At 33.8% G+C, this 19,356-nt stretch overlaps 3 protein-coding genes across 3 annotated transcripts; 1 reads left to right on the top strand and 2 right to left on the bottom strand.

Annotated features, from left to right (window-relative positions):
• Window positions 1–28: 28 nt before the first annotated feature.
• LOC101215008 (probable inactive leucine-rich repeat receptor-like protein kinase At3g03770) lies at window positions 29–4,651 on the bottom strand. Its single transcript, XM_011653725.2, has 8 exons — window positions 4,390–4,651; window positions 2,787–4,201; window positions 2,560–2,693; window positions 1,656–1,896; window positions 1,364–1,563; window positions 1,264–1,289; window positions 1,072–1,183; window positions 29–499 (listed from the first exon to the last, which is right to left on the bottom strand). The coding sequence occupies exons 2-8, from the start codon at window positions 4,147–4,149 to the stop codon at window positions 272–274; spliced, it is 2,304 nt and encodes a 767-aa protein (XP_011652027.1). The 5' UTR covers window positions 4,150–4,201; window positions 4,390–4,651; the 3' UTR covers window positions 29–271.
• A 3,931-nt stretch (window positions 4,652–8,582) lies between these two features.
• Window positions 8,583–11,875, bottom strand: LOC101214523 (malate synthase, glyoxysomal-like). The gene is made up of 4 exons (XM_004152471.3): window positions 11,183–11,875; window positions 10,434–10,759; window positions 9,513–9,843; window positions 8,583–9,439 (listed from the first exon to the last, which is right to left on the bottom strand). Exons 1-4 carry the CDS (start codon window positions 11,573–11,575, stop codon window positions 8,783–8,785), a joined length of 1,707 nt encoding a protein of 568 aa, XP_004152519.1. The 5' UTR covers window positions 11,576–11,875; the 3' UTR covers window positions 8,583–8,782.
• A 4,717-nt stretch (window positions 11,876–16,592) lies between these two features.
• On the top strand, window positions 16,593–19,300 carry LOC101214286 (adenylate kinase 4). The gene is made up of 6 exons (XM_004152470.3): window positions 16,593–16,852; window positions 17,893–18,038; window positions 18,145–18,264; window positions 18,354–18,521; window positions 18,626–18,715; window positions 18,981–19,300. The coding sequence occupies exons 1-6, from the start codon at window positions 16,735–16,737 to the stop codon at window positions 19,080–19,082; spliced, it is 744 nt and encodes a 247-aa protein (XP_004152518.1). The 5' UTR covers window positions 16,593–16,734; the 3' UTR covers window positions 19,083–19,300.
• Window positions 19,301–19,356: the final 56 nt, after the last annotated feature.

Raw genomic sequence — 19,356 nt, 5'->3', positions numbered from 1 at the left:
ATTTTGGTAAAAAAAAAGAAAAAGAAGCTTAAGAAAATGGGATCTTTTATTTGGAGGGATTTACATTTTAACAGCAATGTCAAGAGATGACATGTCTAAAATATCAATTTAAGTTATTCTTATATAACTTCTAAAAAACAAGAAACTTCAGGGGAAAAAGAAAACTTTAGACAAAGCTCTTCAACAATCTGCATTCTGAGAATCTCTTGCTTTCAGAAGAGAATTCGATTTCATGAAGCAACTTTAAGAAGAAAAGAAAAGGAAAAAGACATCATTGTTGTGATGCTGAACTGTATCTTTGATCACCATCCCTGGCATCTTGTACTTGGTTTGCATATTGTAAGTTCCAAAGAACATCCTCCATCGATGGGCGACTCATTTCAGGGGAAATACACTTGTTCATTAGGGAAATAATGGTTGATAGAGACTCTTGCGTGCAAGTAGCTAGAATTGTTGGGTCGATGAGTCGCCTCCGCCCGTCCTGGCTGCTCAAGCTCATCTGTATTTAGGGAAAACCACATCTTGAATTAAACAATTAAAAGAAATGGATCAGATGGAGAACTTTGCTTTTGTTGTTACTTAAGCCCCCCACATATTACCACGATCATTCAGTTTTGATTCTCGTGTAAAAACCCCTGAACTTTACTATTTGTTTAGAAAATACATCTATTTGTTCAAGCGTTGCAAAATCTTTTATAAACATTTCAAAACTATCTTTGGAATAGAAGTCCATTGCAATTTTGAAAGAAAATTGGGACACAGAAGTTTTGTGACAGTCAACGACCTAAAACAGAATGCATTGCCACCCGTTCTAGCTAGTTCCAAATCCGAACTTCTACGTAGATTTCTATCCCAAAAGATGGTTTTTTTGAAAGGTTTATGAAAGAATAACTTTGGAAGTTTCTGGTATGCGCTATATTTCTCTATCGTTTCCTCCTCAAAAAAAATAAAATAAAAAACATTACAACTTTGGAAAGAATAAGACTACTTTTGAAGGGTAATTTTTATAATTTAGTCACCTCCTTCCTATGCATAATGCAATTAAAGCAATAGTCAGAAACTTTGGCCTACCATTTCCTTTAGTATAGAGGGGCCTTTTCTGGCGGAAACAGAAGGTGCCACAAGTGCCTCTAGTAGTATAAACCCAAAGCTATATACATCATCCTTCAAGTTCATCAGTTGCCTGACAAAGGATAACACAAGTGAGAAACACTTGATTTTCGTGGAAAGGAGGGCTTAAATGTGATTAAAAAGCATTCTTACCAAGCTTGAGGGCCTTCTGCTTTTGCCTACACAAGCAGAAAACAGGAGTAATCAGCATTTACCAATGATTGAACAGCAGTAATAATCAAGTCCTACCTACCACAGATTTGGTTGGTTCTTCAGAGACAATGGACAATCCATAATCACTCAACTTTGCCACATTATGCTCATCAATCAAGATATTGTTGATCTTTAGTTGGTTGTCGAAGAAACCCGGAATAACTCCAGTATGCAGGAAGTGGACAGCCTTAGCAACACTGATTAGAATTGCTAATCTTTCAGACCAGTTCAAAACCTTCTCTACAAGTACAATGATTTGTAAGACAAAAGAGAAAACATCTCTCAAGTAGGGAAAGGTTAAGAATCTCAGTCTGAAAAGGTTTCTGAATTACCAGAGAGATGTGTACGGAAACTCCCATTTGAAACGTATTCGAATATGAGGAAGACCTTGATGTCATGATAATCTTGTCCTTCTCCATCAATGCAATGTCCCAAAAGACAGACCAAATTTGGGTGCCTGAGCTTTCCAAGCATATCTAACCTAAGCTTAAGATTTCTAATGGAAAATTTCTTTGATACAACCAAGGACCTTATGGCAACTTGAGTCCCATTCTCCAGCCTCCCTCTGTAAAGCTACAAAACATATTAAGAAGGCTGAAATACATGGTGGGAAAATATTCAAAATAACAAAAGATTGTTTCAAAGTCAATATAATTATGGTTTTTAATCATCATTGATTATGTGCATTTCCTGTTGGGAGAAATTCACCTTATTAGATTCACATTTATCAAAGAACTTCATCTTCCTTTCTATCCCTACTTCTCACATTCGTCAAACAACTCTATGTTCCCTTCTTCCAATACTTCTCACAATTATTGATGAACTCCATCTTACAACTCTACACCACCCCAAACACAAACTTATTATAAGCCCTTTTTTTATAGACATGTATTCTTTTCTTTCTCATTGAAAGTGTGGTGTTTTTTTTCAAAAAGAGAAAAGAAACTTTTAACTTCAAATAGAAGAAATCATCTATATGAACATTGACAATCTGATACTGTTATGCAAATTCCTTTTTTTTTTCTTTTTTATGAAAACGCAACTTTCATTATACATTGGGAATTGAAACTAGCTGTGTTCTTTTTTTTTTTTTTCTTTTAATGAAAAAACCAAAAATTTCACCTAAGGAAAAAAACATGAAACAACCCACGGGCATACAAAAAACTAAACGTGATCCATATTCATTAAAGTTGAACCATCATGCAAGAAAACTAAATATAAAGGTTAGAATGTTACCTTCCCATACGAACCATCACCGATGATGGTTGAGTCATGAAAATTGCTTGTAGCTTCTCTTATCTCCTCCAATGAAAAAGTCCTACACAATGGAAGGCCTTGAATTCCTATCTTTGCAGCTTGAGAAACAAACCCTGCATGAAGGGAATTTTGAAATGGTAAAGTCAACATCTTTTAGTAAACTAAACAAAAAAAATAACTGCAAATCAAATTCGTCCTGAACTTACTTGCACTTGTTAGAAGTTCTGATGAGAATCCTGCTGCTGAACTATCTTGAACTGATTTCTGCAATAAATGTTGTTCTGACATTCCTCTAGGCCAACATCTTCTAAATAAAACAACCACAATTGAAAGTAGAAGCACGGACAAAAAGATTCCAAGAAGTAATCCCATTACAGCTCCCGCATTTTTGGCTTTAGACTGCTCCTGGTGCTGATGCTGTTGTATATGGTCTATATCACAATATGACTTTGAATGCTGTTTCCCAATACTAACAGATAAGCAATTCCCATCTACCTTAAGAGTTCGATTATCGGATTCAATTCCCAAGCAGGAAGGCAATGCTCCTGTAAGCATATTGTTAGATATGTCAACAAACTGAAGCATGTTGCCACACCTCAGGTGGGTCGATAACGACCCGAATAACTTATTCGAGGAAAGATTCAAATGGCTGATGTTGGGCAAGGAGAAGATGCTAGCAGGAGGAATGCCAGCCAATGCATTGAATGATATGTCAAGCTGTTGGAGCTGACTAAGTTCGCCATATTGTTGTGGAATCTCTCCCGAAAATGAGTTTTTTCCGAGTGAAGCTGTGATCAATGACTTCGGTAGTGGAGGCAGTGATGAATCTAATTTGTTCCAGCTTAAGTCCAGCACAGTTAGGCCATGTAAGGGACTTAGATCTGGCAATTCACCAGAAATTTCATTGCCAGACATGACAAGCTCAGTAAGGGTACTTATGCTGACGATTGAAGATGGAAATGAATCCTTGATCTTGTTGTTTTTCAAGCTCAGCACTGTCAAACTAGACAATGAATCAAACCAGTTAGGCACAGTATCATTGAAGAAGTTGTCATCCAGTTTAAGAGTTTGAAGCTTCACCAGGGTAGAAATCTTTGGTGGGATTGAACCAAAAAGATAATTTGAGCTCAAATCAAGATACTCAAGTGAAGATAGTCTATGGATTTTGTCTGGAAGTGGACCCCAGATTCCCAAAGACACAAGACTAAGAACTCTCAAGCTATTAAGTCTAGTCAAAGTGGTGATGAAAGAATCAAGAGAGAAACCCTCTGATAAAGTTTGATTTGGTATTGCAAAACCAATGAACTCATCAACTTTGTCTTTGGTATCACCAGCAATTCTAAGCTCAGTGACCACACTGTCTTGGCATGTAACATTAACAAGAGGAAGAAAAGACAGTGTGCAAAAATCTACTCTATGATCAGTCCATGATTCCAATTGCTTTGGATACTCCAAATGCTTCCTTAACTGGAGAAGCACTTGAGCTTGAGAGGCTTGCAATTGGTAAGCTTCAGCAAACAAGAAAGTCCAAGCAAAGCAGAGAAGTAACAACAAATCACACTTCCCCATGAAAGCTTCTTCAAACAGTTACCTAGCCTTCTTCTTCTTCTTCAAACAGCCTCTGTTTCAAAAACATCAAAATGGTGAACCCCAATGTTTTCTATCAAACGGAAAAGCTACTTTTTCAAAGTTTCACACTGAAAAGCAAAACACTTCCAAGCTACAGCCTAATAAATGAAACAGAAACATCAAAGAAGATTGGAGATGGGAAAAGAGTTTGTTCAAAGAAGGAAAAGAAGGAAACCCCACCAAGTAAAATGTTAGGAAAACAGGAGAGGATGATCAAATGGAGTCATTAATGAAGCAAAAGCCAGCCAAGAATGAGACTCTAAGCTCACTGTTGCTCTTCTGAGGACAGTCATTGAAAAAGAAAATCACAAATGGCAGTGAGGGATGACGAGAAAGTGGGGTACCCTGAAATAGACACATTTAGTTTTAGCACATGGTTGTTTCTCTCTCTTGACAAACAAAGGGAAAATGGGGTATGCAATTTGAAGGAATGGGTATTGGGTTGGGTTGGAAAGTCTCAGTCTTTCTGAGCTGGGTGACTTTGTTTGAGCAAAAAGGCAGAGGCTTTGGCTGTGAATGGAATCCAACAAGCCACCATTATTACTATTAATTTACTTTACACTTTGGGATCTAATCTTCCTTTTTTCTTCTTATTTTACTTTGAAACTTTTGAAGCTTATGTATGATTGTTGATGTTTCTAATCCATAAAGTCAAATTATTTAAATTCCAAAAGTGCTTTTAAGTTTTATATTCGGATTCCTTTCCTTCATTTGATCTTGTGTCCTTTTTTTTCCTCAAAAAAAAAAAAAAAAATTATTGAGAAGAAGACTAGAGATAAAATTACTATATATATTTACATTTATTCTAGTTGAAAATGAAATCAAAGTTCTACACGAATGAATATTTACCATAATGAGTCAACATATTCAAAATTTCACCCACAAACAATTATAAAAATATCTTAAAATTTAAAACAAAAAAAAAAAATCTCCATTTTTCTTCAATATTCTTTTGGTTTTTCCTTCTCATCCTCTAATATTTCTTTAAAAGAAAAATATTATTGGTAGTTTTTGTTTGAAGTGGAGCTCAACCATTTTAAATATTGCCAAAATTGAAAAATAGGATAAGATGAGATTCCCTATTGAATCCTATTTTAATCAAAAGATTTTTCCAACCTAACCTCATAAGTTATTGTCCTCCCTAAAACTCTACCATAAATTATATCTCTCATTTTTACACAATATTACCAACCAATTTTTTGTTGTCACTTTCATAAAGTTTACACATAAATCATTTATTCATATTTAATGGCTGCAACAAATTTTAGATAAATCACATTGACTCATTTAAAGTGTAAACATCCAAATTAAATTATAAATTTGATCTACTTAATTAGTACCAAATTGTAAGTTTAATTTTTATTTTAAAATTTTAAAAACATATTTAAAATAGAAAACTTTGTTTATACTATCCCTGCTCATTGCATGTTGGAACTATTTGTTAAATTATTGTGGGGGCTTATTTATATTAATATATGATGTATTAATGTGTAAATTAATTTAGAGAATACTATAGTTTTGGAATAAACTAGAATTGAGAATGATAGTGAAACAACATCCTTGTTCACATCATACATAGCATATAAAGAAATCAGAAGGCTAATAATTTGAGCAAGTTGGTTTAATACTTCCAAATTCCAATTCAACATTAAACTATATATTAAAATGTGAAGTGTAATAAATATACAAGTTGAAATGTTTAGGATATGGCTCTTCTTGGAACCTACAAAATTGATCCTTTCAAAATAATTCGACAGCCTGTCTTCCATATGAATTTAAACAAAATCCCATACTCTACTATGGCCTTCTTTGGCTACTTTGGACAATAGGGCCATCTCATAGTTTAGCTTCTTTTAAGTAAAAAAAAAGGAAAAACAAGTCATTCACAAAATTAAATCAATATTTAAACTTAGATCCTCCACGTTTTAAGGTTCAAGAAGAGTAATTTATATAAATGTAACAAAAATCAAAAAATATTTACAGTCTGTATAACAAAACAAGAAAAGTTTACGATGCACGATCATTTTTTCATAAATTTCATATATGTCTTTGTAATTTATTAATTCCAGGCCATCTCGATGCAATTAGGGTTCGAGATCAAATAACTAAAGACAGAGTCTTTCATCTCGGGACATCTCGAGGCAATGTACGTCCGAGATCGAATAAAATAAAGGTCGAATTCTTTCATCTCAGGCCATCTCGGTGTCACTAAGACTCGAGATACAATAACTAAAGGAATGATTCTTTCATCCTGGGGCATGTTATGCCCTAGATTATGTATCAAAATCTAACGATAATGTATAGCACAAGTGTGACTGATGTGTTGCGTGTTGACTGAGGTAATTTTGGTATTTTATACTGTGAATCTTTTGAGCTATTTCTGTTTTCAAAATTGTTTTATAGAGTATAAATATTTTGTAGATTTTGTTATATATTTTTAAAAAACCCATAATTTAAAAATGTAAGTTCATATATTAAAAAGTAATATTGATATGAGGCAGAACATATAGGAATGGGGATCCATAGTGTTGTGGTACATAAAAATTTCCTCAAAAGAAAGAAGAAGAAAAACCATAAAACCTTGAGGTAAAATCCACCGTATCTTCCAACCTCCTTATAGACATGAAGCTAATGGCACTGCCCTGTGTTTTAGGACATGCATCCAATTTCGTGGGCCTCTTTTAGGGTTTAGGCAGAAGAAGGGAATTTAATGTGCCAATAAATGCACATCAAGAGGTTGTTGTGATACCAAATTTTATTTGGTTTACTTCACTAACATGTTTTCCTTAAATCTCACTTTTGCTCTTTAATTCTGAAATCTTACCATTTATTAAAGAATTAGCAGAGTTATAAAGGTCAAAGATATTTGCAAAATGAAATTAATAAGTAAGTATGTAAGTAAGTAAGTAGGAGGAGACATAAATCCAATTTATAGACCTCCAACTTCAAATCCATAGTCCAAAATATAATACTTTTAGGAGAGGAGAGAACTTTCTTGCTTTGGGAATTGTGGAATTCACAATTTAAAAGCATATGAATGAGATCTACAAATGTTAATGTTCTTATTTCATATTGTAATGGGTTTTATATATTTGAACTTTGTTTGTTAAAATGTCAAATTGAAGTCCAATCTCTCGAGTCCCTTCAAATTGTGTGGTTGTAATAAAATTATTGCGTTATAAAGTTTTATCTAATTAATGACAATACACAACTTTATATCATTTGTCAACAATGTTTCTTTGTGACAACACTAATATGCTTTTTAACTTTATTGCTTTTATTCCATTGCCAAATAATGATGATAATGTAGTGAGTTGGAGTTATTATATTTCTAAAGAAAGTATAATTCTCTTTCTTTTTCTTTTTCTTTTCCCCACCTATTATCTAATTTAGATAGTCGTTAGAGGCATATATCCAAGAAATCAAGTTTGTTTTGTGGATTTTAGCTTTAAAATATGGACAAAATGAAGGTTTGTTTCTCTACTTATTTCATATATAAAATTGAGACTTTTGTACATATAAATGATAAAAATATAACATAAATTAATCACTACTAAATATTTTTCATTAGTTTATTATATTAACATACTATTTAGTGATAATTTTGGAGAGTTGTATCCTATAAATTTCACACGTTTAAGATTTCTATCCACGTGAAGATTCAAGTAAATTAGAGAGATTTTATTTTATTTTGATGATCTCTTTTAGGATATAAGTTAGTTTTAGCTCAATGACATGTTATTTTCATATGCAATGTTTATAATAATGAGCAGAATCTCGACTTTCGATACCCCTAGATTTTGGTATGTCATACCTTTGAGTTAAAATTGACCAAATTGGATGATTTTTATTTTGTGTTATTCGACTTTTCAAACAAAAAATGATCATAAATCGAATGTAAATGGACGACACTGAAGGTGTTTAAGATGGTTCATCGATGCTTAAGGCATGATGAGATGAGAGAGCATATAATTGATAAATTCTTTTTCTGTTCTGTTTTTGTTAAAGTTGGATTTCGAATTGAACAATTTTTTCTTCTGTCATGGTGACAACAAATATAGTCTAGTTGGTGAATTTTACAAGGGAGGCAACAAATTTAAGCAAAATAAGAAAATATGGTGTTCTATATCATCAATTTCTGACTCAAATATAACCTTTTTCTTTTCTTTAGTAGGAAAATCCGAACTCAAACATAATCTTCTTTTTTCTTCACTCAGAAAATCCAAACCATACTAGCTTATGATAGATAATCTCTAATCGCTTTTACCCTACTTAAATTACAAATATGCTTCTTATCTACTTTCAAATTGAAAAATGCGATAGTATTATATAAGAAACATAGCTGATGTGAGAGTTGAACAAAGAGAGTCAAATAAGCTAACAGGCAAAATATAGGTTTATATATAGAGAAGTACCGAATTCCAATTTGCTTGCAATTGCTGGATTTCTTGAAATAACCACACAGCTTGAAAAAGAAATGGACAAAGACAGACTTACATTACAGATACGTTATTCTCAGTAACAAGAAGAGAATGGAAGCAAAAGCAAGTGTTTTGGTGGTGGTTTTCACTTTTCAAAGCTTGGACAATTCCCTTGGATGATGTATAACAATATAGTTGTAAGCGTCTAAGGTCAGAAAGTCATCCAAATTTGGAGCTGTGCATTGCCTTGTGAACATCTTGCAAGCTTCTTTGTACATTCCTTTTTTGAATCTCTCTTTCCCAACTTCTCTTTCAATCCTTTCCATTTCTTCTTCCACCACTCTCCCAAACAGTTCCTTGTTCACTCTCACACCAAGCCCATCTCCATCCAATTCCACTCCATACTTCAGCCATTGCCAGTTTTGAACCCTGCTAATTTCTGCTGTTGCTGCATCTTCCATAAGGTTGTATAGAGGCACCGAGCCAGCCCCGGTTAGCCATGCGGCTAGGTACTGAATCCCAACTCGGGTGTTCAAGCGAAGCCCTTCCATTGTACGTACACCTCTTGGTCGTTGTAAGAGATCTTCTTCGGTCAAGTTTGCAGCATCGTCACGTCTCATGGATCGAATTTGGTTGGGGGCATTCCCCATGTTGTTGGTGAAGACTTCCATACAAGCCGGGATTAGTCCTGGATGTGCTGCCCATGTTCCATCATGCCCTGCCTTTACCTCCCTCAGTTTGTCCTTCCTCACTAGCTCAAGTGCTACCTCATTTGCCTTCGGATCGTCTCTAATCGGAATTTGAGCAGCCTGCAAAAAGAATCTAGCTGTCAAAACTCTGGATGTGAAATATTATTGAATGCAATGTTTGTATTATACCTACCATGCCTCCCATGGCATGCACACCACGCCTGTGACAAGTCCTGATGAGAAGATCAGAATAGCTCCTCATGAAATGTTGGGTCATACCGACTAGGACCCGATCGGGTAATAGACGATCTGGGTGAGCCTGGAAGGTCTTGACATAGCTGAATATGTAATCCCATCTACCACAGTTCAATCCCACAGAGTGATCCCTCAGCTCGTAAAGTATTTCATTCATTTGAAACACTGCTGGAAGTGTTTCAATTAGTACGGTGGCCCTGATGCTGCCCCTCTCTATCCCTGCCATCTTCTCTGCCCTCTCAAATACACTGTTCCATATTTTAGCTTCCCTACACATCACATATTAGACCAGACCGTTCGTAAGATTGTGATGTAGGCCAAATTCATGGTCAAACAAGAAAAGTCCATCCCTAAGTTGAGAGAACTCTCCAAGAACAACATCATATTTTAAAAACTCCCTAAAATGGCTAGAAAATAAGATAACTAACTCATTAATTCTAGAATAATACTAATCTAAATAAACAACTAAACAAATATTAACTAAAATATACTAATTGTCTAATAACTCTTCCAATCAGATTGTTTGAATGTGGTGATCTGAATTTATTATGACCCAGGTAAAAAGGCTCTTGAATCTGGCTTTCAAAAGAGACTTTTCTTGCAAGTCTTAGATGATTAGATTAAGTTTATAGGATCTATACTTTCTAGACACGAGACTAATTCTCAAAACAGAGTAGTTTTTAACCTCAAACTAACGTCTATTTTCCAGGGGTGTTCATTCTTTACATAATGTTATCTTGTAGCCTATTTTATCAGGGACAATTATGCATCATCTACAAGCGACTCTCATTGCAAACAGAGCTCAATTTCTCAAAACTTGCACAATTGGTTACATAATAATATTTGGATGAAGATTTACCTGGAGTGCTCCATTTTGGGAAGGTAAAAGAAAGGGCCATAACCTTGACCTTGAGAGCGTCGAAAATTAGCATGGTTGTGGAAAAAATAGAGCCCAAAATCCACAAGACAGCCGGTTGCAGGCTCGCCGTCAATGAAGATATGAGCCTCTGGCAAATGCCAACCTCGAGGGCGGACAAAGAGCTTGGCTGTCTGATCATTCAGCTTATAAACCCTGTTTCTAACTCTATCATGGAAACTTATAGTCCCATCCACTGCATCCTTAAGATTAATTTGCCCCCTCATCAGATTCTCCCAATTTGGTGACAGTGCATCTTCAAAGTCCGCCTGTTTTCATTTTGATTGGTTTTTTCATCAAACTTCATTCTTTTATGTCATGAAATCCACGTTACGAAAAGCAAATAAATGCAAATTGCATAGAATAGACATTGAAACTTAGTTCCATAACAGTGCTTTAAGTGCTATCTACACGGACTGATTTAGTATAGGCCCATGGCGCGGACTTCATGCTTTTAATATAATATATATATATATATATATAACTGAAATAATACCTGCCCTAAAATTGTTATTCATCCCACTACACCAGCTCGAGCTCATGCCTGTCTACTGTCTACAAACGGTTTGTTATTAAAAAGAACAAGTTTTTGATTGTTCTGAGGGGCAGTGGGACAGACAACATACTCCAGACATTTCAAGATCTTAAATAAAAACAAAGTCTTTAGGAGAGAGAAGGAAGAGAGAACAGACCATGAAAACTTTAGCTCCAGAATTGAGTGCGTTGATGATCATCTTCCGCTCCACAGGTCCGGTGATCTCCACTCTCCGATCAGCAACTGCTGGGGGGACAGGGGCACATGTCCACTCAGAATCTCTTATATACTTAGTCGCCGGATCAAACCCCGGTAACCCCCCTTCATTATACCGCCTCTTGGCTTCTCTGCGGCATTCCATCGAATACTTGATGTGGTTTCTAAAAGTTCTCTGTAAATCAGCGACAAACAACAAGGCTTCCTTGTTGAGAATTTTGGCAAATTCTTCATCATAGCGTCCTCGAATGTCCACTCCCTCTGGAACGTCGTAGCCTCTGCTGCTACCCTTCTTCGTTAATCCTGATTCGGAATACATCCCAAGCGATCCCATCTTGGTTCTGTGTTGTTCCTCAAGTGAAATGTAATCGGTGGGTCTGTAGAGAGGTTAGGTGTCCGTATAAATATGAAGCACATTTTGTGAGTAGGATAGGAATGTTGAAGATTATCGTTATGGAGGTTGATGGCGGTATTCTATCCAAATGGAAAATAATAGCTGATGACGCGAAAAAGATAACAACCCAATCCACCATTTATTGAGTTCCGTGCCAACATTGGGAACTGCAATAGCGTGAATCAAGAAGATGATAGGGTGGGTTTTGTCGGTTTTCATAAGTCCGGTGAATTGGAAAGAGAAAAGAAATGAAGAAGAAGGAAGAAAATTTATAAACACGAAGAAGAATGAAGCTGATGAAGAAAACAAGAAAATATAGCAAGGAAGGTTTTAAGGTTTTTTTTCTTCTTAATATTTAAAGTATGGATGCAGGAAATTAAACTCTATGGTAAATATTGTTAATTGAGTTAAACTTTTATTAGTATATATTAATCATAGATTAGGTGGTTAAGTACTTCTTAAACTGCTCTTAAGTATTGCTTAAAAAATAAGCAGAAATGGAGAAAGAAGAAAAAATGGAGAAGAGGAGAAGTGAAAGAAAAAGAAGCGATAGGGATTAGAGGGAGAGGAGAGAATAAAAATAATTATTACTCTATAAATAAGCATTTTCAAATATGGAAAAAAAAAACATTTACAAAATGTAATCACATTCTCTATAGTCTATTGAACTTTTTTTTAGTTTCAATTTTGTTTGTTATCTGTAAGAACTTATCTTTTATAAATTCAAATTAATTTGTGTCCATGGCTTTAGGAATTAAACAGTTATACAGTTTAATTGGATTGTAGATATGCTAGTATATGGTTTTGAGTAATTTCTAAAGAAACACATAAGTTTAAACGAAGTAAGGGGAGGAGGAATTGGGAAAAAGGTAACACTAGATTATTTATCTTTTGGATTTGTTGAGTTTAATGGATGTTTATCTAAGATTAGTTAAGGATAAGAGTGTTTGTTATTTATTCCTACATCAATGGGTGAAAAACATAAGGCTACAGGAACAGTTTGGGAGATCATGAAATGAGAGTTCAACAATTGTTGATGATGTTAGAGACTTAGACCAAAATATGAGAAAACTGCTTACATATATTATATGATAGAGTTCTGTGAAAAGATAGTAAACCACTATTTCATTTCTAGTTTATGCTACGCTTGTCAATATGTTACACTTGAAATTAAAGATTATGAAGATATGGACAAAAACAAAAGAAGAAGGAAAACACTTCATTTTGATTCTGAAATAATGCAGCCAAGAAACTAACACCACAGAAGAAGAGATTGAGAAGAAGAAGATTTAGAGTGATTCGGCTAAAGAAGCCTCCATCCACTTAGCAAGATCGTCCATCAGAAATTTTATTTCAGGGAATGTCAAGAGTACAACCACTTCAAGAGAAGATACTAATTACGGGTTGTGATGACTCTTTTTCTTTTTCCTCTTTTTCTATATATTTCTTTCTTTTACAAGAGAAATTATTCAACGGTATTTCTTGGTAACTTCTTTCTGTCAATCAATTATGAGGTGTGAAAGCTGTTTTGAGTGTAGGCCCAAAGGAGCTTCAAGTATCTTTTCAAATCAGTATTCAACTTGATACCTTTTTGTGGTGAGTCTCAGAAGCAAGTTTTAATTCATATCTTATCAACAACTTCAATATATAAAGGCATACATGAAGCCCTAAACGATTAGGTTACTGATGCTAGAGAAAAGTTGAATAATATTTGTAATATCAGTGACTTAACTTTGATTGATATCAATTATATCAGTGATATTTATATATTAGTGATATTAATGGGACATTAGTGATATTGGTGATTTGACTTGGGTAGAGATAAGTGTACTGTATCGATGATATCAATTATCAATAAGTTATATAACTTAGGTAGATATTACTATATTAGTGATATCAGTGTATCAGTACGAGAAGATAACCATGGAGATCAGGCAAATATAAGAGGTAATGGACACATATATTATGATGGATGGAGCACTATACGCTCAAGTAGAGATTCATTTTGAACTTTGATTGCATTCCTATGTAAGTTTGACATCGGGGGAATAATACTTTACGGTAAGATGCAATGCAGGTTCTGAAGTTTCAATTGGTTTTTCCAAGAAACCATGGTTGATAGCATCGCTTTTTGGCAGGGCAAGGAAGATACGGCATAGATCAAGTAAAATTGTTACCAACATTGCTGCTTCTACAGACTCACCAGGCTTCTCGTCAATCCCATGTTGTACATATTCAACATCATGGAAAGATGTTAGAAACAAGAAGTAATTACTGGTACTATACCTTTGAAACAAACTCATTCTGTTCCTAAAATTCTAGAGTTTAGTTTTAGAGTATGAATTTATTGGGGAAGCTAAGAGCAAGATTATTGAAAACCAAGGGAGTGTTTAAAAGCGTGAATAATCAAATACGAGACAAAAATGAAACAGTGAAGCGTGAAAAAAAGGTTGGTTTGAAAATTGTCAGAATGCGCAATCCAAACATAACTTTTTGATTAGCCATCAACTTTGTGTTACCACCTAATAATATAAAGGTTAGACTTTTTGTTTAATAGCATATCTTCTCAGAAAACTTGTATGTTAGGAACCAATATTCTGAACTCCAAAAGAAATTTGAATTCTATCTTCTCCCCTATGAATAGGGGAAGGTACCCAATGTCTTGGAGGGCATCTATCTTTCTCATTCTCATACAAATATTGGATTTGTTGTTAGTATGGTTAGTTAATTAGTTTGTGCATAATTCCAATAAAAAAGAACGTAACAGTTTATAGAATCTTTATATATCTTAAGATGATACCTGAAAATGACTATTTAAAAAAAGAACGGACAAAAGAAATATTGAAGTATATTATGATGTAAGATTGGATAGATAATGTTACATATTGAGAATCTACCTTTAGTTGTTGTTCCTTTATATTATGAAACTTTGTTACATGGAGATGCAAAAAGCAATATGTGTGGTTGCAAGACGTCATAAGTTGAATTTAGAATCCTTGTTCATGACATATGCAAAGATATATAAATTAAGAGAGTCTTAAGTGAGGAAAAGATATATAGATTAAGAGAGTCCTAAGTGAGGAAAAGATTGTCCATAGGCAACACAAATAATGAGTAACAATCAAGTAGCAATAAGTATAACAAATAACGAATCCATCACAATCAAACAAAACATATTGAAATTGACCGAGTCACCCACCTAAACTATGATAAGACCTAACTTTCAAGATTTGAATCAGTTGGGTTGAAATGATTTCCTTTATTTGTGTGTATATAAAGATTTGAGTTAAGATAGATTCTTACCATCTTTTACTAGTTTAGATTTACCCCATCATCTCACTAGATACTACACCATATATTTAGCCAAATTTCAAAAAGAATTGTCTCCCTAGGAACCTCCACAAGATCTGCCTTTGTGCTTTGTCCTCTTTTCTTTCTTGTCCTAATTTGGGTATGCAATATTGTTTGTTTTGTAGGTTTACATGTTTGGAATTGTGTGTGCTTCCTCTCACCAACCCCCATAGGCAGTAGTAGATAGAAAATGAAAAACCACCACTTAACCCAACCACCACCCACCCACCCACCTACCTTGCAAATTTGCTTCAAAAAATTAATTTAGTCTTTTACCTTTGGATCAACTTACACTGTTCTAACAAATTAAGTATTCTAATTAAGACTACTTTACAATCAACAATAAAATTGACCATTTCTCAATAGTTACTATTGTATAGTTGTGAACTAGAGAAATAAACGATAACATTTAGAATTTTGTACTGTTTTTTCTCTCAAAAGGATCGACTTATTTAGAAATATAACAAATAACAAAAAAAAAAAAAATCATGTTTTGTGTTATATTTGAAATTTTGTTAGTGATTTTTTAATTTAAAATAATTTATTTATTAAAGTTTTTTTTTCTTTTCTTTATAGTTTTTAAGGAAAATGTTCAACTACTTATATTGTTATATGTATATATATAATAAAAGCTAATTTTTTTATTATTAAATAAAAGTGGATGTTAATATTAATGTTAATGTATTTTTTTTAAAGAATAGTTTAATGTTTTAGGATGGTCAAGCAATTTTTAATTAAATTTCATTCGTCTCTGTATGTGAATGTTGATATATATTTATTTTTGTAGTATCTATTTCTATAATATTTCTACAAAATAAAATAAGAACGATTAATGATGTAACTTAAAAAAGATTATGGATGAAAAATTCAAATCAAACATATTAATCAATGTATTGATTGAAGTTGCTTTATGTTCGAAATATGGATGATTTATTTGAACTTTAAAAAGAAATGGACTAAAATGTTATCCAATAAATTTAATTATAATTTTAAGTGTCAATAAATAAATTGAGCAGGAAAAAAGAGTCTCGTATCTCAAGAAAATAAAATTATTATTTAAAAATAAGTTTAAATTATTCAAACCTACAAGTTTAATCAAATATAGAGCCTGAAAAGATAATTTTTACAAATGGTCAAAAATAGAATATTTGACGAAATGTTTATTAATGAATTTTGTATTTTACTATAAATATTTTGTCAATTTTTTATATATTTTTTTTAAAAAACAAATTTTAAAAATGTTAGGAACAAGAAGTGAGTTATTATAATAATTTGTGTTTCGAGTATAGATTATTTTAGTTTGATAAAGAAATAATAAAAAAATGATAAAAGGTAAAATAGTAAACATTAAATAGGAGAATTTTGAAAAATTATTTATGGAAATAAGGAGTGGTTATTAGGATTCTAAAATATGTTTGTGTAGAGTGATTTGTTGCTCAAATAAAAGAGAAATTAGGGTCCATACAGTAAGAAATAAAAAGAAAAAAAAGCAAAAGTAAGAAAAAGTAATAAATTTTTCAAGAAAGGAAATGGAGTCAAAGTCAAAGGGCATAAAAGTCATTAGGAAAATAATTGGTAAGAAGTGATGGATGCTTGAGTTCAAAGCATTGTAGCTTCAAAATCTCTGCTTTACCCTAAACCCATCCTCTTTTGGAAAATCCGTTAAAGAGATACACAAAAACAAAAATCCCAAAAAAATAAACACAAAAAAAAAAAAAAAAGGAAAAAAACTTCGGAGCAGAGCATCAATGGCGGCCAATTCGGCAGCATTGGCCTTGGAAGACGTGCCCTCCGTCGATCTTATGACGGAGCTTCTCCGCCGCATGAAGTGCTCCTCTAAGCCCGACAAGCGTCTCATTCTCATTGGTAATCTTGCTTCCACTTTCCTCTTTTAATGCTCTTATACTTTGATTTCTTGCTTTCTATTTTCTTTTTCTGGTTCAATTTCTTGTAATCTTGAGGTTTTTAGGCGTTTCATGGATGCAAAGGTGCAAGGGTTTGTATCTTTGCATCTTCTATCTTGTTTTCTCTCTTTCTAATTGTTAGGGTTAGACTCGACATCTGGATTATTTTAACTTTTTTTTCGATTTTTTTTTTTTAAAAGAAAATTTGTATCATGGATGATGGGTTTAGTTTATGTTCTTTTGAAATTCCCATTTCGAGTAAAAGGGTAACTTGTTAACTTGGATCCCACTTAGGGATTTAAGTTTTTGAGAATATTTAAGGTGAAATGGGAATTCTTTTTCATTTCTGTTCTCTTCGCTGATGTTCCGTTACGAACAGATTGTTTTTGTCGGAGGAAAAATTATTACCGTGTTATTCTTTCCATTATCTTATCTTTTTCGATATGCAATCAAAGTTTTATGGGGAAAAGAGAAAATCTGCTGGTGTCATGTTTGTTTGGACATTGCAAACACACAAGTATTATGGATTATGTGTTATTATTTTTTGAATTATGCAAAGTGATTTGCCAAACTATAAGACTTCTCGATGTTACCGTGCAACCGTGACTTCTACTTATATGTGATTTCCTCGGAAATCTGTGCTAAGGACTCAAAAGTGTTTGAACTGATTATATATGAATATTCTCCTTTGTGCGTGGTTGTTGGGAAAAAATGGATAAAGGAAGCTAGGTGAGATGATGATGCAGAAGGGGATTATTCTTGTGCTTGCGTAGACATTTAATAGTGTAAGAAATTTAGAAGGGAAACTGATGCGGTGAGGATTATGGATGCAGTGCTATGTTTCTTTTGGAAGTATAACTCATCTAGTGAGATAGAATCCTAGTTTCTCTGTATTTGTTATATTATTCTGTTTGGAGTCTTTGTGACACTGGTCAATGACGGTTTTATCAGTTTATACTTTGTTGATTTTACTCATAATCATGAATATTTGGTGTTTTGCAGGTCCACCCGGATCAGGTAAGGGGACCCAGTCACCCATCATCAAGGATGATTACTGCTTGTGCCACTTGGCTACTGGTGATATGTTAAGAGCGGCTGTTGCTGCTAAAACTCCTCTTGGTGTCAAAGCTAAAGAGGCTATGGACAAGGTGGATTTTCCTCATGCTCTCTGCTATGCTATTGTTTCTCTTCTATGCTTCATTCTAATTTTATATTTGCTTGCTGGTTAAAGTTCTTAATTTTTCTATATTGTAGGGTGAACTTGTTTCTGATGACTTGGTTGTCGGCATCATTGATGAAGCAATGAAAAAACCTTCATGTCAGAAAGGCTTCATTCTGGATGGATTTCCAAGAACTGTAGTTCAAGCGCAGAAGGTGTGAGATTCGTCAAATTGATATATGTTATTAGCTCGTATAAGTTTAGTCCATATTTGAGTATTACATTTTGAATTACTCCATTGCAGCTTGATGAGGTGCTTGAAAAGCAAGGAGTGAGAGTTGATAAGGTACTCAACTTTGCTATTGATGATGCAATTTTGGAGGAGAGAATCACTGGAAGATGGATCCACCCATCCAGTGGGAGAAGTTACCACACAAAATTTGCTCCTCCAAAGACTCCTGGTGTGGACGATGTAAGAGAATCCACACATAACTTATCTTTATCTGTAAAAAAATAGAAGTTGATATTTCACACAGCTGCAGGAAAAATTAATTACCCTTTTCTTTTGTGTTCAAGGTAACTGGAGAACCTTTGATTCAACGCAAAGATGATACTGTCGCTGTATTGAAGTCACGCCTGGAGGCATTTCACAGACAAACCGAGCCGGTATGATTGTTATGTTTTTCTTTTGATCTAATCAATTAGGAATGGGGAAAAAAAATGTGCCTTCTTCTGTCCTACTTAATATATGCTGTCCTATGGGGTTGGGCAGAGTTACTTCTTTAGTTTGTGATAGGAAAAAGCACATGGTAGACACTAAACATCCATTCTCCATTTTACAAATAGGTTTTTCCCCTTCCTTTTTCTTTTAAGAAGTGGTTAGAAGACGTTAAGCTTGGCCTTCACTTTCTAAAATGTTGTGGCATTGCAGGTGATTGATTATTATGCCAAAAAGGGTATTGTTGCTAATCTTCACGCGGAGAAGGCTCCAAAAGAAGTCACATCTGAGGTTCAGAAAGTTCTCTCATCATAGAATGAAAGAATGAGCTCATTTGCAAGGGGAAAACGAACCTCCTGAGCCCCTAGTCAGTTTTACTACTTTCTAGTCCTTTTACTGTTGAATTGTCTGATAATCATTCTCATTTGTTTTCCATTTTTCAAAACTTCCATTTTCCGGCTGCTGTTATCGAACTTTTGAGGGCTTTGAATGAGTCGAAAATCATTAGAAATAAAAAAAATTATTGGACAAAAGTTAACCATTCTCTGATTGAACTTCTTTTTCCCTTTATTTTTATTCTTAGTATTAT

This window comes from Cucumis sativus, chromosome 1 (genome assembly GCF_000004075.3).
Source record: "Cucumis sativus cultivar 9930 chromosome 1, Cucumber_9930_V3, whole genome shotgun sequence".
Taxonomy (NCBI): Eukaryota; Viridiplantae; Streptophyta; class Magnoliopsida; order Cucurbitales; family Cucurbitaceae; genus Cucumis; species Cucumis sativus.
This window is presented reverse-complemented; position numbering and strand designations above follow the sequence as displayed.